At 43.2% G+C, this 27770-nt stretch overlaps 1 protein-coding gene across 1 annotated transcript in view; it reads right to left on the reverse strand.

Annotated features, from left to right (window-relative positions):
• The window catches only part of CNTNAP5 (contactin associated protein family member 5), a 730584-nt gene that overhangs the window by 325016 nt on the left and 377798 nt on the right, over positions 1-27770 (reverse strand). Inside the window, exon 8 of the mRNA XM_072960805.1 lies at positions 12899-13163. Within this exon, the coding sequence (XP_072816906.1) occupies positions 12899-13163 (265 nt within the window). The remainder of the gene's footprint in view (positions 1-12898; positions 13164-27770) is intronic.

Raw genomic sequence — 27770 nt, forward strand, 5'->3', positions numbered from 1 at the left:
GTAAAAATAGCTAGAATGCATGCGACCAGGATGGGATATCTGCCAGGTGCCAGGCACTTCTTTAGTTCCTCATTCTTGCAATAGTCCTGGTGGCCACGTTTTTGGATCCTTGCGGTATTGATGCTAAACCAGAACATTGGAGCTGCTGCCGAGGTCAAATGGCCACTCAGAGGCAGAGCCAGAATTCAAAGTGCGATGTCCGGCACCCTGACCAAGCTCCTCCTGCTCTCCATGCTTCCAAACTAGCCATGCGCTGCTCGAGGAGTTGCTCTGATAGCCAATCACCTCTGCAAAGTGCCATCTTTTACTGTTGACTTCAACTTTACTTTTATTCATTTCTATTTTTTAAACAGCTTTACAGAGAGAAACTTCACATACCGTCCAATCCATCTATGTAAAAACACACAATTCGATGCTTTTGAGTAGTCACAGACTTGGGCAGCCATCACAGTTCATTTTAAAACGTTTTGTAGCCCCCAACAGAAGTGCTATGACATGTAGCCATCGGTCCCCAGTCTCCTCAAATCCCACCTCCAGCCCAAGCCAACCACTAATCTATTTTCTGTCTGCATGGATATGCCTGTTCTGGAGATTTCATATCAACAAAATTATACGTTATGTTCCCTTTTGTGCCCAAATTCTTCCACTTAGCACAATGTTCTCAAGTCTCATCCCAGGTGACAGCTCACATCAGTACATCTGTGCAGCTGGGCAGTGCTCCTTTGCGTGGATGCACATCTTGTCTACACTTTTGTCAGCTGATGGGCTTCTGGGCTGCTTCTGCACTGGGGCCGCTAAGAACAACACAGCTCTGAACATTTATGTATGAATGTCTGCGTGGATCTATGTTTCCCAGTCTCTTAGCCATGCACCCAGGGGCAGAACTTCAGGGTCGTATGGTAACTCCAGATTTCACCTTTTAAGGAGCTGCTGAAGTGTCTTCAAAGTGGCTGCACCAAGGCACCTTCCCGTTTGGCAATCCTGAGTCCAAACTTTGACCCTGTCCTTTTAGGGAACTTCTAGCCTTTGAGAAGAATTGAAGTGCAATTCAACTTTTGTTCCTCCAGAACGTCTAGTTTTGTCTGACCCTGGAATTCTAGCTGACTTTTATGGCTTTGATCTTATTTTTCTAGATAAATATTATTTACCAAGCATCTAATGTGTTTTTAAATTTTTTTTTTAGTTGAACTATAGTTGATTTACAATGTTGTGTTAGTTTCTGGTGAATAGCACAGTGATTAAGTTATATATTATTTTTCATATTCTTTTTCACTATAGGTTATTACAAGATATTGAATGTAGTTCCCTGGGCTACAGTAGGACCTTGTGGGGAAAGGAGGGGGCAGGGATAAATTAGGAGTTTGGACTTAGCAGATACAAACTACTATATATAAAACAGATAAACAGCAATGTCTTTTTTTTTTTTAATACTGTTTTGTAGTGGAAACTTCCCAACTATTTACAGTTCACATTTGATGACACTAAGACTCAAAGCAGGTAAGCAGTATTCTGAAGACCTAAACATTTTTAATAGGGGTGAGGTTTCCCCTGAAAGGAAATTTTCTTGACACCAGCACTGGATCTTTTGGTCTGATAATCCTTTGTCGGGAGTGTGTGGTGTCCTAGACTTTCCTTCTGTGCTAGGGAAGAACAAACCCAACTCCGTATTAGATCTGTTCCTTTGGCTCTGACCCTGTGCTCTGTCTCCTGTGCTCAGTCCTGCCGGTTCGGCACCTTTTGTAAAAGAATGTTGCCTAGAGCCTGAAATAGACAGGACAGCCCATTCTCAAGGCTCTGACCTTTAAGGGTGTAACACTTTCCCATTCATACAGAGATAAAAAGTTGCAGAACAGAGAATAACACTTGTCTTGTTGGAGGTTTACAGGGACACCATGACCTGACCCATGTGGACAGCTGCAAGAACAAAGGATTCCAAAAACAAAGAATTCATACACCAAGAAGTTTGCAACAACCAACCATACGCCCTCCCTTTTTAGTATAAAAGAGCCTAAATTCTGACCAGGGGAAGATGGTTCTCCAGGACACGAGTCCCCCATTTTCTCGGCCTGCTGGCTTCCCGAATAAACTTGTCATTCCTTGCCCAACACCTGGTCTCCTAAAATATTGGACTGTCATGCGGAGAGCAGAAAGAATCTGGACTTGGAAACACTTCTAGTGTAGGACGTTGAGCGGCATCCCTGACTTACCAGATGCCCCCACCCCCAGCAAAAACATCACCTGCCATTGCCAGAAGTCCCCTGCATGGGACTGGGGGAATGGGAAGCTGAGGTTGGTGGGAACGTAGAATTTCTTTTGCTTGAGAACCACGGGATTAAAGGAATAATTTTTGAGGTTGCAGAGCCTCAGAAAGCCAGCACTGTCTCTCTCTCTCCCTCCCTCTCTCTGTCTCTCCCTCTCTCTTTCTCTCTCTCTCTCACTTTCTCTTTTTCTCTCATTCTCAAATTCCTAACAGATCTTTGCATTTCAGCCTTCATCTTATTTCAGCGTCATCCTTTAGGGTCTGAAGACAGAAACTTTGAAACTGAGTGGCTGTCCTCAAATCTTTAAGCATCAGTCGCACAGTGACACAGGGAGACACAGAGCTACAGCCCAGGCCAGAGCAGGGTCCCCAAGACCCTATTTCCAACCCCAGAAATAACTTGTTACATGTGCCCACAATGCCTTTATTTGCCCGTTACCCTTGCTCAAGGCCCTGCCACTTACAATGTCTAGCAATTTAGACAGATTTCTTAATCTCCCTCCACCTGCCTCCTCATCTGTAAAATAGAGACACAATTGCCTGGCTGGACTTGGAAGTGTCTAGGCTTTGTCTTCCCTAGAAAACCCAATTCGGCTGTTTTTCCGTATCCTTTCATACTAACCTTTACGTAATAGTTCAAAGGTAGTTTCAATTTTCGAGAGAACAAAGTGGGGAATAGATAAATAATTGAATAAGGCAGACTTAAAATGTCAGTCACGTCACAGAAGAACATCTTGCAATTATTAGTACCATCTTGCCACAATTCAGGTCCTGAGTGTTTCCTCGATTCCGTTTACCCATCAGTGATCAAATTCTGTGACCCCTTCCCTACACTGGGTGGTTTGAATTCACGTATGTCCTTAAAACTCCTCTCCGACTTTGACTGCACCCCCTACCTGGGGGTACACTTTGTGTGATGGTCTCCCTTTTCCCAGCCTCCAACCTCTTCCTGGTATAGGGCACGTTGCTAGTGAATGATCTAAAGAGCAAGGTTATGACCCACTGAGCAGCAAGTTCCCCTCCTGTGGGTCATGGAGCCCAGAGAATGAAACTCAGACTGCTTATCTTGAAAATCTCTGCCTCTGTAATCAACTCTCCATCTGCCCTGCAATCTGATTTCCCAATATTCCTACACAAATCCCCTCCTCTGGCAAGGCTAGTGCATTCATTATGCTCCCAGTAAAGCAATTAGCTAATTGGTGCCCTCACATCCAGACTCCACTCCACCTGCGTGTTGCCCTCCCAGTTATCTTTCCGTCCAAATTCACCTCCACATCCTCCGATGCCCAGTTTTTGTCTGTCGAAAGACTTCCTCTTCTTAACTGTAGGGACAGGAAGCACCCAATTTTTGGATTTTCTACCACAGTCACCTAGCACAGTACAAGGCACACCAGAAGAACTGAATGACTGAAGAAATAAATTAATAAACCTGGAAATAAATAAAGCAGGCTTTCCTTGAAGACATCAGCACATAGAAATTTCTAACCTGGATCCTCAGAACCCTCGGTCAGCATATGAAAGGGAAACGGCTGCGTTTACCGTACCCTAGGGTCAGATATAAAACGTGACGAGTCCGCAGTTGATGCTTAAGGTGTTTCCCTAGTATAGACTTGCATGCTTGGCTCCAATATCTACATGATAAAATTTAAAGTCCGTTTCAGAGACAGACATTCCGCCATCACCTTTAGGAGACAGCTCAAACCTTGGTGCCCCTGACCACGATTCTGCTTCGTCTTGCATCTGTCTGCCTTTGCTCTCTGTGACCCAGGCATCCGAAGTCACCTGTGGAGTCTTCCACTTCTCAATCTCCTTTTATTTCTCTCCTTGACTGGAGTAACCTTCCCCTCTTTCTTCGTTTGACTGAATTCTATTCATTTTTCAAAACCAAGCTGTGTTGTCGTCACCTGCAGGAAGCCTCACTTTCTCACCCCTCCTGGTGTTTCTCCTCTGTGCTCCCCCAGTATCCTGAACATCTGCCTACTGTATTATCAACATCAGTACCGTCCCTTCCAGCAGTGCCTGTGAGCTTTTGGAGGGCAATGCCTCCATCCTCAGGCTTGAGTACAGCACCAGCACAGAGGAGACACTTCAAAAGCCTCCTGAATTAGATGGGGAGAGGGAGCAAAGTGAATTCTAGGGAAGACTTATTAAAGTAGAAAATCTGAAAGCTCAAAGGGGATGATAGCGGTTTTGATGATCAGACTATTTTCCTGGAAAACAAATCTGGCTCCCTCTGTTTCTCTTTGGAGTGATTTGGAGAATAAGTAAGCCAAGAAATAAAATGTTTCCATTATCATTACACAGGCCTGAAAAATCTACAGATGCCTATGAGATCATTCTTTGGGTAGACATTCTCAACCTTTGCTTGGTACCTTGACGCTCAGGCAATTACCTTTCTCGGTTTCCTGTGACATGGGGCATCTCATCACATTACTCTCTTCTGAAACTTGAGCTCTGTGCTCAGCCAGAGAGTCTGTGGTGACAGTGATAGCCCTGTGGGTGTCTACTCGTTTGCCCTTGCTAGTGGGATTTTCTCATCAACGTTATCTTAGTTAAAGCACAGAGGCATTCATGACAACTTAATTGAAGCAGAGGATGGGGTTCACAGAGTCATCAGGTCTACCTGATGTGCAGATGGTGGTGAGATACAAATGGATGTTATGAAAAAGGGCTGTGTTAGGGGAGCAGCACTGTTAATTGCAGGGCTGCAGACTAAAACCATCTGGCCACGGTATTAATAGGGTGAGCACTTTTATCCTTCAGGACACCGCTCCCCCAACCATCTCCCTACCTCTAGGAGCTCCACTGGCCTTTATCTAATTAGTTCTTCCCCTGAGTAGAGCTCATTCCTGGGTTTGACACATTCTGCAGCATAGAATTGTTGTAACATGAATGTTTGTTTAAAAATCACTATTAACTCCTCTTTCACTGTTAAAATGCTACCCTTCAGAGATGTTGGGTGGGGTTGATTCTACAAGTTAATTTATTTGGACACCTGTTTATACATACAGTGAGGGGTTATAATAGTTACTGAGGGCTTGTTATGAGCAAGGGTTATACCAGCCTTGGGAAAATAGTGGTGAGAAAGGCTGACGACAGTATTCTCATTCCTATGAATCCTCATGTCCTCAGGGTGAGAGGAGCAGTGGACATCCCATTATGTAGACATGTAATTAATACACATTCTTATGGGCTGAATTGTGCCCTTGAATCCATATGTTGAAGTCCTAACTGCCCAGTGTCTGAGAATGAGTCTGTATTTAGAAATAGAACCCTTAAGGATGTAACTAAGGATGTAACTAAGGTTACATGAGGAGACCCATATCCAATATGGTGGGTGTCCTTTCAAGAAGAGGACATGAGAGCACAGACCAGCACAGAGTGAAGGCTATGTGGAGACACAGGGAGAAGGTGGCCATCTACAAGCCAAGAGAGAGGCCCTCAGGAGACAGCCCTGCCATCTGATATCTTCAACTTCAAACCTCAAGAACTCTGAGAAAGGAACTTTCTGTTCGGTCGCCTCAGCTGTGGCATTTTGTTGTGGCAGCTCTAACAAATGAATACATGCATTTATACACATGCTTATGGCCAACGCAACAAAGGAAAAGAGCCACAAGACTAGATCATGGGGCTGCTGGTCTGCTTTGGGAAGGTTTCTTGAGAAAATATCAATTGAGATGAATTCTGGAAAAACAAGTGAGATAGTGTCGCCCTTAGCTCTAGGGGGATTTATTTAATGCAGAGAGAGCCAATGTGAAATCATCAACTAACATCCATTATGGCTGCTGATTTAAGGGTATGTCACTAGAATTTCATCCTATCTTCAGCTAGAAAAAGAACAAGTCGGTCACAGCAGTCTATGACATCTAGAAAATTAATGACTGGTTAGAATGGATTGTGGAATTAGTAATTCTAGATTGCCCTCTAATTCTTAGTACTCAAGAAACTACAGAAATATTGGGAACATGCAAGGTGGTAAGGACCTCTGATGAACACTGCTGCTTGAACCTAGGAATGAAATGGAATGAGCTGGAGTGACCCCTTCAGTAAGCCATTTGCCGTGACTAAAAGCCCTTCCAGGGCATGTGGTTGACCTCTGGGTCTTTGTTGGCCATGTTTCCTTTAACCCAGGAATTCTGTTCTGTGCCTGGTGACTGGCTTTCACTTCCTGTCTTCCTAGCTCAGCATCATTTAGCAGGTCCTGGCTGCCAGGCTGAGATTTCGCCAGGTGAAGATTTCCTCTTTTATCTTCTGAGCTCTGCTCGGTTATGCTGAGACTCCTTCCTCAATTCGGAAAATTCTGCTCTGGGTTTGATGCCTCTAGTGATGTCAAAGCAACATACGGTGAGGCTAGAATGCTCTGGACAGAATATTCTCTAATGAAAAACCAGAAGTGGCCTCTTTGCCATGTGGCTTTACTGGTACTAGTTCTATTTTCTGCAGTGACATAAACACTCAGAAACTCTCATCTGTGACAAAACCTGTCCCACAGTACAGTGACCCTTATCATGGTTCTGTTTTGTTCTCTCCATGTGAAATAGCTCCAATAATTACACCTGCTCTTCTTAACATTTCTTCAAGGTCCTATATATACTTTTTTTTTTTTACAATGTTGTGTTAATTTCTGGTGTAGAGCATGGTGTTTCAGTTATATGTGCATATCATTTTCATGTTCTTTTTTAGTACAGGTAATTACAAGATATTGAACATAGTTCCCTGTGCTATACAATAACAAGGTCCTAAATATTCTGATTAATCCCCTTACCAACAAACACACACACACACACACACACACACACAGTAATCTAGTATGACTTACAGAAGGCTACAAATAAAAACCAAGCACACAACTTCTGAGATTAGGATCCTTGATACCTAACTCTATACGGATCCCTGAAGGTAACATGAAAGATCTTTCTGGAACATCCAAGCATCTCATTCACAAAAACCATTGTATGAAAGAAGCCAAGTTGGGAACTGAGAAATGACCTATGGCAGGAAGTTGGCCCTGAATACATCTAACTAAAGTCACCTACCCTGTTTTCAAAAGAAGGCTCTGGGGTTGAAGATAATAAGGGACAGGGTTGACCTACAGTTTTTCTTCAAGAACCCATATAGAAGTTCAGAAGGGACGTTAGTCATTCTAGACTGATGTTCTCCTTTAGCTGCGAAAGACAAAGGTCTAACAGCACACAACTCACTCACACTCTACATCTATGCAGAACAGGGCTAGGCAGGAGCCCTGGGCTATAGCCTGAGTCCAAGCTCTTTGCCCAGACTGGTTTTTCAGTGGACACCTGACATTTTGAGAGGCACTAGAGCAGGAAAAAACAGACTTCAAGTTTTCGTGACTGAAGCCCCCAGATCTTTCTCCCTACCCTCATTCCCAGCATCTACCCATCAGAAAAATAAAAATGACATTGAAATGTCACATTAATTTCACAATAATTGTAGTGATGTCTACTCTTTCTTCAGATTGCTTCATGTTTCACATGAAAGTCAAAACCCTCTGTGTTGATGTCCACAGGAATGAGCCGGATGGGCTCCTTTACTTTTATGAAATTTACTGTTTCCTTAGTAATCCAGACTGGTTTAGACAATCACTATCTCCATTCCAAGCACTTGTTTAAGGGCCTTTTAAAATAGCAGCCACTTCCCCTATTAAAAAGTAGAACGTGGATACAGTGGAATAATACTCAGCCATAAAAAAGGAATGAAGTAATGCTAGTTGCAGCAACATGATTGGACCTGGAGATTGTCATATTAATTGAAGTAAGTCAGACAGAGAAAGACAAATATCATATAATATCTTATATGTGGAATCTATAATCTTATAATATCTTAATATCATGTAATCACTTATATGAAGAATCTAAAAAATATATATATGAACTTATTTACAAAACAGAAACAGATTCAGACATAGAAAACAAACTTATGGTTACCAAAGAGGGAGAGGGGGAGAGATAAATTAGGAGTTTGGGACTAACAGATATACACTACTATAAATAAAATGGGTGAACAAGGACCTACTGCACAGCACAGGGAACTACATTCAATATCTTATAATAACCTATAATGGGAAAGAACCTGAAAAAGAAAAGAATAGATTTCTAAAAAAGATATATATAACTAAGTCACTTTGCTGTACACTTGAACATTACAATGTACACACCATTGTAAATCACCTATATGTCAACTTAAAGAAATTAACAAAAAATAGAACATAGCAATGACTGTTCAGCAATAAGGGACAGAGTGGTCCCAAGACACACGTTTCCTCAGGACAAGAGATGAAGAGCTAGGGTCTGACATTCACCAAGGAGGAAAGCCAGATGACTGTTCATTTATTTAAGATTTGCATATACAGCTGTTCTGATTCCTGAAAAGAGAAATGGCCAGGCTCACTGGGCAGCAGGGCCCCTGGAAGGTGTTCTCTTTGTTCCTGTGTAGCCCTCTGTTTTCCAGGTGGGGTTCAGGGCACCCGAGTAACCAGAATGGGAAAGGCTGTGCAAAACACAGCAAAGTCTCAGGAAGTAGACCAACTCCTGCCAGAACATCAACTCACTTCCAACCTTGGTACTTATGTGATAATCTGACTGAGGAATTGACACTGAGCATTTAAAAAGGTCTGAGAACAGTATGTCACTTATAGCCAATGGATATTTGTGCATTAATATATGGATCTGCATAATTTACTCTATAATGTTAAAAAGATGACATTAGGTAAAGTACAGCAAAGTCTATGAAGACAATGGAGTCACCAACATGTCAACCCCTCCTAGCCCCTCGATCCACCTATTGATAGGGCCATCAGGTTAAATGTTTTGAGAAAACCCAACTTTAGACTCTAATGTACCTAGTTTCCTTAGTAGCCTATTGTACGTTTGTTCTTTCATCTCAAGCAATTTCTTTACATTTCAGTTGTTTAAACAAGAGACAATGTAACAGATGGATTTGAATGGCAGTGAGAGACAGTGTAGAGACTGTGCACTTGGGAATGCAAAGGCCTGACATTGAACACCATCTCCATCCCTTTAACTTAATTTCTGACTCTCAATGACCTGTTATGCACGCTGGTGAAATAATAACCACTTCATAAGTGTCAGGAGTTTTTGTTTAACTTTTGTGTTTGTAGTATTATATGACAAGACCCTCACATCATGCCTGGCCTACAAGAGTTGCATGGTGACTGTTGATCCAACTGTCATGCCACTGACAGTGAAATGGCACCCTGGCTTTCAGGGAGATGACAAACGTAGAAAATAAAGAAATATGCAAGGTTGGGATTGCACTGTTGTTCTTCACCTTCTGGAAATGTCATCCCTTGGAACAACTAAATTCAAAGGCCTTCTATTTTGAAGATGATTTACTTTGTACTTCTCTTCCTGATCTCCAATGCAACATACACAAAACAATCCCCCCTAAAAGCTACACTGTATGAAACTCTGGGAACATGAGTGAATATGCCAGGCATCTGTGTGATACCCTTTCCAGGGGGCCACCTTCTCTTTTAGATTCTGGACATTAGAAACACATGTAAATATTTAAATATCTGGATTTTGTCTTCAATTAACAAACTGTAGTGCTATTTGCTATTTTCCATGAGGTTCCATCTGTCAAGGGGAGCCCCAACGGCCCTCAAAAATTGTTGCACAATAGTAATTAATTTCTATTCTCTTATGGGATTTTCATATCTTATAAAGCCAATATGATCTCAAGTCTTAGAAAACAAGTTTCCCCAGAAATGTCAGAATGTAAGGGTGGAGGAAAGGATGAATTGGGAGTTTGCAATTGGCATATACAAACTACTATATATAAAAGAGATAAACAACAAAGTCCTACTATATAGCACAGGGAACTCTATTCAATGCCTTGTAATAGCCTATAATAAAAAATATGAAAAGGAATGCATATATATACTATATATATATATATATATATGTATGTATGTATGATTGAAACATGCTGTACACCAGCAAAAAATTTAAAAATAAATACTTTAAAAACTATTAATAACGTAAGGGAAGAGAAAACTGTTCTTGTTTGATTTGTTGTTTGTTTGTTTGTTTGTTTGTTCTCCTGCTCTTTTTCCCCCTAGGTAGGAAAATCCCAGTAGACATAAAGCCTTGATCCATTTTAAAGAACAATTTAAAAAGTTAAAAAAAAAAGTTCAGATTTTTCCAAAATTCAGGAAATCCTTCTCGGGGAGACACTCCAGAAAGAGTTTTCTGAGACAGACATCAGAACATTTTAAAAAAACTTTATTTTACTTGTTTGAATTTTTGAGAAACATGTCTGAAACAATTGATAATTTCCTCTCCTTCCACAGCTGGGCAATGCGGCAGCTCTTAGCAGCCTCTCTCTCAGTCATAAACACATTTTAATGGACTGACATGTGCTTAATAACACAGGTAGCACCTGGATGTTTTCAGAGCAAAGTGCCACTGGGGCCTGTCCTGTATTAAAACTGCATCTCTGACCTGAGGCCTACATGTCTCTGTGCTCAAACATCTCATCGATTAGAGAGAAACTGCCCAGTGCCAGCTCACATTTTTCTTGTTCAAATAAGGAGGCTCGAGGTTTAATTTTCATAACTCTGCACACGAAAAACGTTATGTTTCCAAGTGATTAACTCCCCTCCATGCCCAGAAATCTTATACATTTTATAGAAGTCCCAGGACTACACATTCACTCAGCTTTTATGACTCTGTAAAGGAAGGCCCTTTTTAGCCATTGGTCTGGAGTCAGTATGAAAGAAAAAGAGACTTGCTAAATAACATCTCAATGCTGTGCTCAAGAGTTTAGAGACACTCTCTCATTTAATAGCCACCACGGCCTTATGATGGAAGGATGTTTTCTCATTTTGCGTTGTAGGTAGATGCCCCCAATGATCCATGAGTCCTAACACCCAAGACCTTGGATGATCCCAGGGGCTTGAGCAAGAGCTAGACTGAGTCACTTGCTTCCAGCGAACAGAATATGGTCAAAGAGATGGGAAGCCACTTTCGGTATGAGATTACACAAGACTGTGGCTTTTGTCCTGGGCATTCTCTCTCACTCTCTCTTGGGTCACTCACTCTAGGGTAAGTCAGAGGCAGCCTTTTGGAGAGGCCACGGGGATAAGCTTGGACATGGATCTCTGAGGTGGGCCAACAGCCACGTGTGTGAGCCCAGCAGCAGATTTAGCCCCAGTTAAACCTTGAGATGCCCAGAGCCCTGGCCAACAACTTGACTGAGCCAGATTCACCTAGCCAAGGGGCCCCTGGATTTCTGAATCTTAGAAACTGAGACATCATAAAGGTTGTCTTCAACGTCTACATTTTGGCATGACTTGTTATGTAGCTATAGATAACTAATACACTCCCATTTACATATGAGACCTACGGCTACAGAGCAGTAAGGGGAAGAGGTGCCTTTTGAACCTGTCTGTCTGGACCCCCAGACCCAAGCTCCACTGTTATTTCCAGGGGACCAATGGGGTTTTTTCCCCACTCATTGACATTTGAGGCTCTCCCAACATCTGACCTGATCTTGACTATTAAGTCACGTCATTTACTATTTAACTTACTTTTCTCTAATTTATTTGAATAACAAAACTCCCAGCCCAGTGGGAGAAAAAGACAATTAAATTAAAGAAAGACGCAGTGTCGTGTAGTCCGGGGCGGGTATCGGCCCAGAGTGCACCACGGAGGGGGATCTGACTCAGACTGTAGAATGAGGACGGCTTCTCAGATTTCTTGACGGAGCAGCGTGACTTTGCCCCAGATCCAATGTCTGGCACGTGCTCTGACCTCAGCAAGTGCTTGTGGACCAAGAGAACTTGCTGCTTCTGAAAGAATAGGAGACTGCAGTCGGGTAACATGTGAAAAAGGAGGGAGAAGACTCCGCTGCTGTGTGTTGAAGCGGCAGCAGTTAGAAGGACCAGAGAAAGTTCCCAGAATTGTCTCTTATTGCTACAATAGCACTTATACCATATAGTTATCAAAGTGAGCGCTTTCCAGACTTCAGCTTTCCGAGGTCCTGTTTTTAGTTTTGCCACACCCTGATGCCAGAGGTAATAGTATTTACTTAATATCTTAAAATATATTTTTAAAATATTTCAAAAGACTCACTAATGTTTACTTGAAATGGAATTCAGTGGCTGTAAAAAAACAAAGTCCTATGGGAGTGTGGGGTACAAAGAAACTAGACACTTTGAAGTCAGACAGGTTCAGGATGAAATTATCTATCACCATGTGATTTTGGAAGTTATTCAGACTCCATGACTCTTCATCTAGAGAGTGGAAAATAGTATTTTCCTTGAATGAGCATGGCAGGGATGCCACATAACACATGCTGTGTTGGTGGAGACCTAAAAAAGAGCTCTGTAAGTGGTCTATATTATGCTAAATGGTGTTAGACAGGAATTCTTATCCCCACTTCTCAGATGAGACTGTTGAGGGTCAAGGAAATTAGGGGACGTGTCACAGGTTACCGAGCTAAATCTGAATTCAGGGTTTTCCGTGTAAGAAAAGAAAAATGTTACTTCTTCATACTTAGGGTGAATTTGTGGCAATCCCACATCCCCAGGGTCTGTATGTTTTGGTCGGAATCTCAGAGCAAGACCCCGACCTAGAGGTTTTCAGCAGACAATACCTGTGAGGATCTCGGCCGCGCGCTCTGTCACTTTCTGAATCACGAGTCTCAGGGTCCCACCCTCCAGGCTCAGGAGCAGGGTCCCCGCGCCCTCAGACAGCTCCGTGGACAGAAGGAGACCATCGTGGTTCCACGTTCGAAACTGGAAACTCACTGAGAGCCCGTCGATCTGGGGGGTGCCGGGCAGCAGCAAATAACTGCTGGTGGAGCTGAGGAACGTGACAGGAACAATTTGTGGCTCGGAGCAGGAGAAAGTGACGTTGCCCTGGAAAACAATAGACACCAAATATACGAAGGCCGTTTTTCATTCTGCAGTCTGACAGTTGATAGAAATGGCCACCAACATGACCTCAATTTCAGGATCATTCTCCATTCAGCTGCAAGATCTTAAAGGGAAAGGTATGCCTGCTTGGTTCGGAAACACCCACAAGACTGTTTTCCATTCCAGTTTTACGGATCGCAGGGCTGTCTGCAAAGAGGGTCACCAAAGACCTCAGGAGAGGTGGGGGGATGGGAAGCGGCAGACATTTCTAGAGAACCAGAGGTGAAAATCATGACATTCATTCAGTGAATCAGTATGGACTGCAAGTCAACCAGGCGCCAAGCATGAGGATACCTTTGACAGAGAGAGATTCACACACAAAAGCTTGGTGACAATGTGCAATGAGCCGAGAGAGAGAGAGAGAGAGAGAGAGAGAGAGAGAGAGAGAGAGAGAGAGAGAGAGAGAGCTGCTCCCAGGGGAGCCTGGCAAAAGAAATAGCTAAACAAGCAAAGGTCTCACCAGGGAGGTGATGCTCTCCTGGAAGGAAGAAGGGGCGGACAGGAGCCTTGTCAGCAAATGGCACAGTGTTTGCAAAGACTTGGAGAAATTAGCAAAATGACATCTCTGGGGAATTAGTCATTTCTGAACATAAAGTGGGGCAGAGAGGGCCAGAGACCATGAAGGAGGTGCAGCAGAGAAAATGAAGGGAGGCAGAGATTAAAAGCCCTTTAAGCTTTTGCTAAAGTTATGGTTCAACGTCAGAAGCAATAAAGTGACACTGACTAGATTTTTAATTTATTAAGAGTATTTTTAGCCTATAATGCAAAAGAATATGAAGACAATGATATGCATGTATATGGATGACTGAAACATTACAAGGCACATGAGAATTTGACACATTGTAACTGACTATACCTCAGTAAGGAAAAAGAGTATTTTTAGTAGCACAGGGAGCAGGGGTTTGCATGAGAGGATTAGACAGGGAGTAGTAAATGGGCATAAACTAAAGCTAAGAAGACTATTTTTGATAAGTGAGAGGAAACAAATCCAGGATGATTAGAGTAAGAGTCTGCATCCAGGAAGTTACAGGAAAATAAAGAACTGTATATATGTGCCCATCTCAGCCGAGTGCTGGAGTCCCTCTTACCAAATGAAAAGGAGAAATCCTGGAAGACCTTATAGATTAAAATTGGTGTTACATTTTGAAAGCCATTGGGAATTTTTATAGCCAATGACATCTCGTTTTTCATCCCTACCATTTGTTTCTTTTAGGTGCTGAACTAATCTCCACAACAATGCAGCAAGCTTTAACACAATATTCTCCTCTAAATAGTCGTAGTGTAGCAGGGAAGAACAAAACTGACTCCATATGAGATCTGTTCCTTTGGCGCTAAGCCTGTGCTCTGTTTCCTGGGCTCAGTCATGCTGGTTCTGCACCTTTTGTAAAAGGATGTTGCCTAGAGCCTGAAATAGACAGGAGAGCCCATTCTCAAGGCTCTGCCCTTTAAAGGGTGTAACACTTTTCCATTCATACAGAGATAAAAAAGTTGTAGAACAGAGAGTAACGTTTGTCTTGTTGAAGATTTACGGGAATATCGTGACCTGACCTACGTGGAGCTGCAGGAACAAAAGATTCTGGCACCAAGAAGTTTGCAACAACCAACCACACCCCTCCCCCTTTTTAGTATAAAAGGAACCTGAATTTGACTTGGGGAAGGTGGTTATCCAGGACATGAGTCCCCCATCTTCTCGATCTGCCGGCTTTCTGAATAAAGTTGTTATTCCTTGCCCAACACCTCATCTCCCGATTGATTTGCCTGTTGTGTGGCGAGCAGAATGAGTTTGAATGTATCAACAAGAGGCATATCATGTTTCCTCTAAATCGGTCCACGGCCACTGAATGATGCTAAGCTCTGCCTTGTAGACACACTCCCATAGCCAGTGCTACTTATGCAAAAAAGACAGAGTCTCCAAAGGGCACCTCCCGGGCTTGCCTGGATGTCTGAATTCAACATTTCACTAAGGTGGCCAGGTAGTGGGGTTCGATAACCTAGTACAGCAACTCAAGTTAGAGCGGGTTAACCATTCAGCTCAGAGAACCTCATAGTCCAGACACACATCCCTAAATCACAGTGATGTTTATTTGGGGTAGTTGTACATTTCTGAAAACAAATATTAGTCTCCAAACAAACATCCACCGATGGTACATTTTTAATGATTCACTCAACAAGTACACTGCTACAAGCATCTGCTTGCATTAATCATGCGTTGTCCTGGTTTAGATGTTTTCTTCGCTTTAGGCTAGATCCTCAGAAGTTAATTAATGTGTCAAAGGGTAAGACCCTCAATATCCATCAAGTAACTGCTCACAGTTTATATGTCCCAGAGGGCCCAGCATGAGGCTAAGTGCTTACATACATGTCTCATGTATTCTGCACAACTGAACTGCAGCCATTTAAAGAATGCACAGACTGGGTCTGGAGAAGTTAAGCAATTCAGTAAAAGTCATAGCCCTCCTTAGCCATGACGATGGGAGGCAAACCTACGCTCATCAGACATGGAAGACGTGGTCTCTGAGACCTTCCTCCTCTGAGTGAGTACACTATTATATAAAAAAAAAAAATCCATCAACTTGCTTTTGCTATCCCATTGCTCTTTTAATTTTTATTTTTTTGATTTCTGGTTGTTTTTTTCTTTTTCCAAGATGAACTATCCCCACTGATGACAGGTTAATGGAGGCAGGGGTGGGATATTTGTTTTTTGTTTGTTTTGGGTGAGGGGAGATAGTTAGGTTTATTTACTTACTTTTTATGTTTAATGGAGGCACTGGGGATTGAACCGAGGACCTTGTGCATGCTAAGCATGCGCTCTACCGCTGAGCTACACCCTGCCCGAGGGCTTAATCTTTTAAACAAAGCTAAATCACAAATGCTTCCCAGGGGAAGGTGGGAAATAGCGTAACTTAGCTTCTTCTTTTCTTTCCCTGAAGTCAGTATCACCTCCTCTGGTCGCAATTTGCCAGAGCAAAGCAGCACCCAATGTTTGAGGCCCTGTAGAAGAGGGAACAGTTGGGAAGCAGTGATGGGGCCAAAGGCAGAAACAAAGGAGCTTATAAAATGCCATCCCCAAGAGATTCAAAAGCCCACGTTTATCCATCATGCCATTTCCCAAGTGTCCTACAGCTTGATGGTCATGGAAGGTGGTCCTCGGGACAGTGGGTTTAGAGTAAATGAGATTCTCCCCTTGTTTGATCAGTTCACTCACATCTGATGAGAGGTCTGGGGGCTCCCTTCCTCAGACTGGCTAATGTCTAATGGGTCCGAGTATTTGTGAAACAGGCGAGGGATCTCAGAATCCCTTGAGGGGCACTCCTAGGACACTCAGGTGTTCCTGGCAAGATTCTGGAGGCAAACAAGAACTTCAAATCAATGCCTCAGGAATTCTCACTGGTTAAAGTAAGGCCATGGGTGGAGATCAACACTGCTCTACTGGGAGCAGGAAAACTCAGAATGAACTGGGACACAGTCTCTGTCTGTAGACAGTTTCTCTGGGTCACTGCAAGCCATGCCCCCACCACCACCACCACCACATTCCCTGCACACTGTTCTCTCTCGTCCTTGCCCTCATGCAGCTGCTGGAACTGTCCCAAACTTCTCTGTTTTCAGAGCACTTCCCTACTATGTTCACCACTGCTGGCAGAAACACCACCATGTCGAGAAGCTTCAATACTTACCCCAGTCCACCCCCATGGGGATAAAGAAAAAATCAGCTAAACAAAAAAAGGATGACTTTTGAAATCAGCATAGACTGTTTAATCACTCTCAATAACACCATTTGTGACTTCAGAATCCTTCTCTGGACAGCATCTGAGGGTGTTCCCAGAAATGATTTTTGAATAGCATGCATGAAGACAACATACTCTGGAACAGTGTCAAAACAGTGACAAAAAGTGGACAGACTCTGTTCTACCCTGTATACCAGCTTAATCTCTTTAATTCAACTTCCATCCCATCCCCACCAAGAAGGAAGGTCCGTTCCTCAGACTCTCTGTTCTACTGTAAATTTAATTTGTTAGGAATTTCAACATGCATTCAAGGTGTCTCAGATGTGGTGAAACAATGTGCTAAGCACAAGGGTTTATAAGTCATACACACAAATGCAGTTCTGGTCTTCTGCATTCTCTGCTCACTCAATGTACATTTTGACTGTAATTGGTACAAAGTGTTCCACGACACAGGAATGTACCATGGAGGTCAAATCTTCGAGATAAATCAACCCGCCCTGGCCCTACGGATGAAACTATCACCACGATGGTCCTTTCCGCTGTGTATATGACAAGGCCTCCAAGGCCTTTCCCTGTGCAAGAAGGAGCTCACTCTACATTCACGAGGTTAAATCCATAGTGTCTGATGTGCCTCTCCTGGTAACACTGCCATGTTTTGGTTGGATGGTGATTCCACTGAGCACAGGTCACTGGTACCTCCAAGTGGGGGCCTCTCTTTGTCCCCAAAATGGCAGTTCTTCACACCCTGGGCTTTCGCGTTTATACACATTTATCCTTCTCTAACAGACAAGGTATCCAGACGTGCTGGGCCCAAGATTAAGAAGCCATTTGTCCTTTGGGGATTCCAGACAATGTCTACTTTCCTTCTCTGGGATCCACCGTGGCCTTGTCTTTGCTGCCCTCAAAACACAGAAGTTCTCACCCCACCTCTTTCCTCAAAAATCAAAGTATTTGATTTCTACGGATGAAGCATAGAACTTTGAAACCCGAAAGATCCATTCGTAGACCATCTTAGAGAGACTGCCCGTATCTATGGAAAACCACTTTGCTTTATACCATAAACAGGGGTTCTACTGTCCCCTGACTTGTGAAGTGGGATGGGCTCTGAAGATTGGTAAGTGTTGAAAGACAAGAACCATTTTTGTGTCAGTGGAAGATACAAGCTCTTTTTACTGAGTATTCCTCCTCCAGGAAGCCCTCCCTTTGGAGGGCAGAGAAAAACCTCCACGTCACTCATTGCTCTGAAGACACGGTCCATGAGGGCTTACACAGAAGAAACCTGTACTCATCTGGAGGGTTACAGACGGCTTCCTGAGGGAAGAGACATTGGAACTGAGACTTTACGGAAGAGCAGATTAGCTACTTGGAGAGTGAGATGTGTTATCTGAGCAGAAAACGAAAGGAGTTTCTAATGCCAGAGGCAGGAAGGGGTTGGCACTTTCAATGACTTGGCAGAAGGTCAGCTGACTGCAGGTCCAAGGCCAGCGTGACAGCCGTGAGGTGCAGAGGGGAGGGCAGGAAGGGGCACCATCACTGAGCCTTTAGTCCATGTCGAGGGGCTCCAACTGATTCTATGGGCAAAAGAGGGTGGGGTGGGTGAAGGAGAATGGATGCAGAGACTGCATGCAGTCATGTTGTGCTTCGGATGCATCCCTCGGGGGCTGTTGGAGAGTAGAGTGTGCGTTGTGTGCAAGAAAGAACCACATTCCAGGCAGCGATGGCGGTGATGTAGACCAGAGCAGTTAAGGGCTTGTGGAGGGCTCTGTCTGGAACGGCGAAGGGGGAGACAGAGGACCGCAAATGGGCATTTTGCAGGTAACACTGATAGTAAGTCGTGTGCAGAGGAAAGGACTGGGGAGATGGGTGCGTGGCTTCCATGCTCTCCGCTTGCACAGGGACTTCAAATAGCAAAGAGCAGAGATGGCTCTGGACCACCAGTTGACATCCCTTCCCACTCCAGTGTAAAGACACTGACTGCAAACAGAAGACCTTAAGCCCATTCAGCCAATCAATTTGCACCCCTGCTTCCTAAACACACTCCCTGCCTTTCCCCCTCCCCTAGGAGGGGCTCCTTCAGGCTCTCCATTCACCTCCACACCCCCTCCCTCCAAGGCTGAGTAGAACTTCCTCCTGACACTTTCCGGATGCCCTTTCCAGACCCTCTCCATCCTGGAGGGTGCTACCTTCTCCACGGGCTCTCAGTGGTTTGTGTTACTGAACCCTTTATCCGTACATCCATCCGTGGGTTACCAACACACTTGTCATGCCTCTCTTATTGCCTTCTAATAATTAGCTACTCTTTAATACGTATCTAGGCTTTACGTAAAAATGCATTTGGACTTGGGTCTAGAGCATCTTGCTTTGAACTCTGAGAAGAAAGGGAAATTGTTCGATGTAGCCGGAACTGGATTCTTACCATGAATGTTCACCTGGAGAATCATCTGTTCCCTCCGGTCCCTAGTTTTTGTTGCTATAGCTGGGAGCACAATGGGAGAGGGTTGGTTTAGGACACTGTGGGAACACGGGGACCATGTCTGGCATTGTTCTTGACTAGTTGTTTTTCTGTTTTCTGATCGGTTCTGGGTGACCTGATTTGGCTCCCTAGGTGGGTGAAGGGGAAACGGCCCAGGGCCCTGGGCCTCCCGGCAGCCCCCAGCCTCAGGCACGTGCAAGCACAGTTGCAGTTCACTCCCCACGAAGGGAAGAGCCCATCCCCTCACTGCGCCTCTGATGGGTGGGGAGTGGCATTAGCTGGGAGGGTAGCATGAACCAGAAATCGATCTGCCAGGTCTGGGACCCAGGTCCTCTGCCACCCAGGGCACCCAGCTGTCTCTCATCTGAGAACCCTCATCTGCCCTCAGAAAAAGGGAAAGGGGGAAAAAAAGTGGGGGATTTAAAGAATGGATCATTTTTTGTCTATTGAAAAAAAGACCTGGGGTCATCGATGGAGGCTGGCTAGGAACAGACCTTGACCAAAGGAAGGATGAGTCTGAACCAGGTCTGTCCAGGGACCAAGGCAGAAGGCAGAGCAAGGTCAACATGGACAGACAAGGGAGGTGTCGGGCAAGCGGCCAGTCTGTCCCACTGGGACGCTGCATAGTTACAGCCACGTCTGGGCACATCCTTCCTTGGGTCCTAAGAAGAGATGGTAAGTCAAGTACGGCTGTCCTGCTGCACCACAAAACCAATTTTCCAGACCTCAGGGGAATACAGCAGACGCAGCTCGAAGTTCTGCTAATCTAGACAGCTTTTAGAGTTTCCTGAAGGACCATGTCCAAGGGTTACTGTGCTGAGCTGTTATTTACAAAGCATTTTCATTGTGGGTGTTTGTTTTGTTTTTAATCTTCATCCACACATCACAACACCCTGGTGAGTGAAAAAATAGAGCTCGCGATGCAAGGCTGCGTTTCAATCATGAGGCAGCAAACAAAGCCAATCAAGCATTTATGAGCTGGGGGAAAATGATCTTGATCCAATCTAATTTGTGGGGAAAGATTTCCAAGCCAGTTGTTGATTATCCAAATGAGTACAACCATTTCTAATTTGATTTGTCTGAAAACTACCAGGACTGCCTGGCATGCTCTCAGCAAATGTCAGGGAAGGCTGGCCTGGGAGCTAAAGCTGTCTTGGTGATTCACAAACTTGGGGTGGGGGGAGAGGCAAATGAAGGCTCTTCTGCATGTTTGGGGGAAGATGGGCTCCTCCCTTCTTTTGTTTGTTATCTGGTCAACAGACATTAATTCAGTTGTTCATCTGAGACCGGGTTGGTCCTAGTCACAAGAACACAGCCCAGGGGACAGGCAGGCTCAGACTTCGCCCATCTCGGCTTCTGCTACGTTAGGATGAAGGACATGGGACATGTCATCCCAGCTATGATGAAGCGCTGAGAGGAGTCTGTGTTTCTGGGTCAGCATGTAACAGGGGTTTGTGAAGTACCTTTTGATTTGAACTTGGGAGGATACATAGAAAGGAGTGGGGTTGGCAGCGGGGTTGAGGTGGGGGGAAGGAAACAGAGGAGGATGGATACTGGGAAGAAAGGCATGGTGCATTTGGGGAATTTAAGGGAGACCAGACTCTTGGCAATAGTATTCACAGGCAAGGTTTTGTTTTTGCCAAGGGAGGCCTTCCAGGGTGAAGACTGTCCTCCATAGGACTTCATTTGAAGGACACCCAAGAGAGAAGCATTTTTAATATTGGAGGAAAAGCCCCACTTATGGCCAAAGAGCATGGGCAAGCCGGCAGGGGGTCCCCCACACGGCCCTCTCCCTTGGTCTCCCCTGAGCTGACTGCGTGCAGGCACCAGTAACAGGGACCCATTGAGAGCCTTGTACCACCTTGGGTCTCAGAGACTCTTGACTTGGCCTCCATTTTGCCCCCCTGCCCCTACTCCCCACAACCTGAAAGCTTTCAGTTTCAGGTCCCAGGCTGTGGATTCAGTTTCGACACTCTGCCTGCATGTTTCTCTGTTTCTGGCCGTGTATTTTATGCTTATTCCTTGTGCATCAAAGATGAACAGTCCAGCCTAAGATTTTGGCTCTTCCAAGTAGTTGTGCCTTTCAACTTGAGGCAAAACCCAGAGGAAGTCCCTGGGAGTTGGAGAATGGAAGGGAATGAAAAATAGACCCATGATTAACCTGATAACCTCTTAGTTTTCAGGCACAAGATAAAGCTGTAACTCTATTTTGGGAACTCTTGAATTCCTGCTTCCAAATATTGTGCAAGGCTGTTTAGAAATATGAATCAAGAAGCTTAAGAATATTAACAAGACTTTTTTAATACTTTATGTTCACTTCTACAAATCTATTTTTAGAAAATAATCTGAAATTATACTAAGATTACACACTAGGCACCATTATTTATAACAATACAAACCTGGGTCTAAAATTAAAGCAATGTTAAGTAAATCATGGTATATCCATTTGACATACTATTCTGTTCCTGCCAATAACAATGTTTATGGTAAACATAAAAATCATTTACAACATAATACTGAAAGATGAACAGAATATAAGTTTGCACATACAAAATCAGATAAAATGCATCTATATAAATATGCAGGCATAGAACAGAGACTCATTGGCTGAACAGTGGCTCTCTCAAGGAATTATATTGATTTTTATCTAATACAGGGGCGAGGGTATAGCTCAGAGGTAGAGTGCATGCTTAGCATGCATGAGGTCCTGGGTTCAGTCCTAATACCTCCATTAAAAATTAATAATAATAACAATAATAATAATAATAATAATAAGTAAACCCAAATTACCTCCTCACCCTCCCCAAAACAAAAACAAAATCTTTATTTACCTAATAAAATTTTTCACTATTTCCAGTTTAGTTAAAATAAAGAAGTATAATTTTTGAGTGAATGTTTTAATGAAATAGTTTCCAAGCATTGTTTTACTTGAAAGCTTTCAAAACCACTCCACTCAGGGTTAGTAATTGCTCTCAAAGGCGTTGGTGTGGATTATTGAGAAAAAGAAGTAACAGCAGTTAATCCAGATAGGGCTGGAAACAGCTGTCTAAGAAAGCCAAGGAGGTTGACTTCTCAAATGGCTTCCATTTCTGAGAGATTTCAGAATTGCCTGTCCCGTCTACTGCAGTTTTTAATCAGGTGCCTATTCCGCTCAGGAAGGCAAAGGTAACAAGTCATTCTGAGAGTAAGGCCGAAGAAGGGTGATGTGTGTATGTGTGTGTGTGTGTGTCTTTTTCCCTTTGAGTAAACTCACTTCTCCAAATGACTTCTCTTGGCCCAGACACACAACCTTCTACACTACGTGCACGCATATGGTGGTTTTTCATACTAAATTCACTTTAGGGAGGAACTAGTGTTCTTAGCTCTGAAAACATAATACAGGATTCTTGATTCTTGGGTAGAGACTGGAAAAGTTCAAGTGCGTGTGAAGGGCCAGTTATCACCAGCTGGCCGGTAAGACCAAGCAAATGTACAGCTCCAGGATGAACGTACGATAAAAAAGTCAGCATTTCCATTTCATCAGTAATGACTTACGAGATTGGAAGAAAACATTTCTAATTCTGGTATCTCTAAATAAACATTTAAAGCTCACAATGAAAAAGAATATGAAAACGAATATATGTGTATTCATGTATGACTGAAACATTGTGCTGCACACCAGAAATTGACACAACATTGTAAACTCAATATACTTCAATAAAAAAATGTAAAATTAAATAAAACTCTTAATATAAAATAGAGAAATGAGAAATATAATGTAAAAAAAGAAAAAAGAAATACAATGGGAGCCACATGATCAATTAAAAAAATTTGGTAGCCATAAAAAAAAAAGTAAAATGAAAGAAATGGATATAATCTGAATTTGAATGTTGGGTAATTTAACTCAATACATACAAATATCATTTAAACATGCAACTAATATTAAAATCATTGCCTTTACATCACATCCCAGTTTGATATAGCCACATTTCATAGGCACATAGCCACATGGGGCTGGTGGGTACCATATTGTACAGCACAAGTCTAAAGCATCATTACAATAGTGGTGGTAGAATTGTGCTTTCCAATCTGGATACTGAAATAGAAATTGTACCACTTCTTACATGAGAACTCCTATAGACTGACTTACTGTTCACAGAGATTTTGGCAGAGGTCTCTAGATAGCTGCTCAAAACCTCCCCATTCTCTCTGCCTTTCTGGGAGGTGGGATGCCAATGTATTTGAGGCAATAGCGTTCTCAGCTGGGTGATTACATTTCCCCACTGCCCCTGCGATATGTGTGACCATGTGACTAAGTCGGGTTAAGAATGGTCAGGGTCCCAACAACTCCACGGGGCTGCTGGGACCTCTGTTTCTGTTTTGTTTGAAGGAGGGAGAGTTCACAGGTAGCTGCCACCAGCACTTCACGTGGTATCCAGATAACAACATCTTAAGTGATTGTTACGGGATGAACTGTGTTTCTCCAGAATTGATACGTTGAAGCCCTAACCCTTGTACCCCAGAATGGGACTGTATTTGAAGATGCAACATTTAAAGGGTGATTAAGTTAAAACCATGTCATTAGAAAGGGCCCCAAGCCAATTTAACAGGTGTCTGTCTAAGAAGAAACAAACTGGATACACAGAGAGAGATCAGTTACACCTGCACCTACAGGAAAGGCCATTTGATGACACAGTTAGAAGGTGACCATCTACAAGCCAAGGAGAAAGCCCTCAGGAGAAACAAAACTTGCCAACGCCTTGATCTCAGATTTCTAGCCCCCAGAACTGGTAGAAAAAAAATTTCTGTAGTTTAAGCCAAGCCACCCAGTCTGTGATATTTTGTCACGGCAGCCCTCGTAAGCTAATACAGTGTCGGGGAGATTTTTAATAATTTTCCTTAATGAAATATTTGAGTTGAAAGGAATGGTAGAGCTTCTCTAGGGGACATTTCTCAGTTGTGGGCAGCGTCGGAAAGAACAGGTTAATTGTGACGTTTACCCAGCTAACTAGCAACCTAACTGGATGGAGAAGTCACGTCTGACTCACGCAGTGCTCTTTCTAATCAGGCTGTACCACTTCTGCTGGATCAGGGAAGCAGAAATCACTAGCAGAGCACCCCAAAGATCATCTTCTAATTTTCCGTCTCTAGACAGCTAAAAGTTGGATGGTGTGCAGGATCTTATAACTATATGTACAGGTGTGGAGAGGATCAGTCTTTCTTTCAGAAGTTGCTACAGTTTTGAATACGAAGATGTTCTTCCTCACTCATAACCAGACCCTGAAAGTTTACCTTGGTCATTATCATCATGACATAAACTCAAATAAACTTTTATTAAGCACCTGCCATCTGTGAGTTTCCTGACTTCCTCAAGGGAAATTCAAATTATTCCTTTCTCTTCTTGTAAAAAAAATCTATTGACTTATTCGACATGTGTTGATCACTATTTTCATACTGTAATTTTACTTCAGTTAAAATTTAGAAACTCAGCAATCAGAGTAGGATATAAAATGTGCATATCACAGAAGCTGAGCCTGGATTTGGCATCAGAAAGACCAGGGAGGGAGACCAGGTTCTATCACTTACTAGTCATGTTTCTTAGGCAAATAGCTTTAATATTGTTAAGCCTCCTTTTTCACATTTATGAGACCACAAAAAATCCTCTGTATAGGGTTATTTCAAGAATTAAAATACATAGCTATGAAAGTCAGTTGACAGATTATCTGGCATATAGTAAATGCTCAGTAAGTTATTCTTATTATAGAGTATATAGATAATAAGAAAAAAATATAAAAAAAAAGACTGGGAACACATCATTGGTATAATATTGATGGTTGCCTTTGTTGATGGGAAGACATGATTTTTTTTTCTTCTTTTCTGTCTTTCAAATTTCCTATAATCTGGAAACATTAAGTTTTAAAAGAAAATGAAAATTAAATATTGGTTCCTGTGTTGGTTATTCAGTTACGTTGCTGTGAGGGCTGTGCTTTCCCAGAGCAATGTCACCTCAATTATCTTACTACTCTTATGGAACTCAGGGACCCACTACTTCCTATAGACTGCCGGGATATCTGGGTCACAAAGCATTGGGTTTAATACACACACTATAAATGGCCAAACCCAGGTTCTAAACAGTTAATTGTATGGGTAAAAACAAACCAACAGAAAAGACGCTTCCATGGTCTGAATGATTTTTGCCAGTCATCACACTGAGTTCAGAGTCTGATAAAATGCACATGCTTTCTAGTTTCCTGGAAGAATACAGGGAAGGTTTTTGCTACCGCTCCTGGATGGAGTATTTCATTTGCCCATGCACACAGAAGAGGAACATTCACCAGAGCCTGCCTAGACAACCAAGGGCATCTTCTGGGGCTGCCTGATCTTCTGTTCACCTTGAGAAGCTGGCACTGGTGTTTCATCTCAGGATCCGACTCTCAGTTGGGGTTCTTGAGTGTCCCACACTAACGTGGTGTGCTTATAAGCTTCCACCACGTGGCATGTGCAGCTGGGGTCAATGATGGGTTTCAGGGTGTATCCTCACCCTCACATCTCATGAGACATGAGATTTCTATCAGACACCTACAGAGCTTACGTATGTCTCTCTCTCGACTTGTTCTTGATCTCAGAGTTACTTTCATGAAGACTTAGTCAATCTTGTATGTTGTGTTTTAACGTGATCATTATTATTTTTTAAAGGTAAGATGTTTACTTAGCTACTATATTGTATTGATTTCCAAGGAGGACAGATATGAATATTCCTTAAAGGATTTGCTTCCTTGAGTGAAGCAAGGAATTTGTGGACCTTGGAACAGCATCAGGGAAGAAACTCAAGTAGTAACTGATCACCATGGGGGACAATGGATAACCCCATGGGCTGACGTAGGAATGGTGTGATGAGCTGAACTAAGATCTTAGAGAAAATGTAGACAGAAAAGGCAAGTAAATAAAACAGTTTCAAAGGAGAAGGATCAATGATGTGAGAAAAACTTGAGGTGAAATATGAGAACTGGATCATGCAAAATCCTCATGTTGAGGGGTAAATCGTTTGGCGGCTTCAAATGGAAGGCTGTCTACACGGTGTCCTAAACTTTTTGACTATGAGAGGTTTTTGGTTTTTTTTTTGTAATGTAATAAGTTGTGTGGACCCGTTAAAGAGAATAGCTGTGGTTTCACTATTTTCCATTAGCAAATACATAAAGACAGAGTTGACAAATTAATACTTTGCTATTCACAAGCGCCTGGACCTATCTTTGAGATTCTGTAGCTCTGCTCAGGTGATAATTAAATCCTGAACGTGTGTTTGCCTGGCTTCATCTGCCCAACATCCTCTTCCAGATGCCCAGGGCTTCTAATTTTCAATCTAGATCTTCAAAGAAAGAGGAAAGATAAGAGGCTGTGCCAGTTACCCACTTCTGAGTTGCAGCTCCAAAGCCACCCTACTGGTGATGCTGGAGCATTTCTCTTTTGTCCACCGTCCAAATGGTAGGCTTAGTGGATAGAGAGCACTAGAGAGACACTGCAGGACCACAGCGCCTTGGAAGACATCCTTTCTGGGTTCCTGTCCTACATGACTGTCTGTCAGTGGGAGCCCAGGTGCTCTGCAGTTGAGGTCCAGCTGCAAACTCAGCCCACACTCTCCCCATGGATGGCAGCCTCCATAGATGGCTCTCTGGCAATCTTCTTCGCCATCTGCAGGTGCAGGTTCCCCTGGGAAGCACACCCTCTTTGGAAAGGTCTGAATCTCAGCCCAGGAGGCAGGCAGGGGAGCTCTCCCAGTTCTCAGTTCCTTCACTGCCCACCTTCTTGGCCTAGAAGAAGTACCTGATTTTTTGCACTTGCTATTTCTGGACCCCTCACTGTCCTCTTTCATCCATTTTAGTAGTTAACCACCTTCTACTGGCTAACAACTTTTTATACAGAATTTTTCCTTTCTCACACCTGGGACCCCGGCAGAGATGTCTTCTAAATCCTGTGACAAAAGGTGAAGAATTTCTAAGAAGCCAGCCCAGCTGTCCCACAGAGAACAGATCCAGGGTCAGTCCTCTACTTCTTCGGGGTCCTGGTGATTCAACACGGAACCTTTATGTAAGATTTCTGAGAATTTATAAAGACAGAACAGGGTTCCTTTTATTGACTATTCTTCTAATCCAAAATTGAATCTGGAGCACTTGACCTGCTGTCCGTGGTACAATGCAAGGAAATTTTTGTGCCCCCAAAATGTTATGCAAAATAAAATGAGTCCATAGGTTTCATTATATTCTTAAAGGGTGCAGGCCCCCTAAAATGTTAATTATCACTGATCTAAAATCTTTAGTGCTGTACTTGGAGAAGGCCATTTGTATAACGGGACAGACATAATCATAGGACTATGGG

The sequence above is a fragment of the Vicugna pacos genome, chromosome 5, assembly GCF_048564905.1.
Source record: "Vicugna pacos chromosome 5, VicPac4, whole genome shotgun sequence".
Lineage (NCBI taxonomy): Eukaryota > Metazoa > Chordata > Mammalia > Artiodactyla > Camelidae > Vicugna > Vicugna pacos.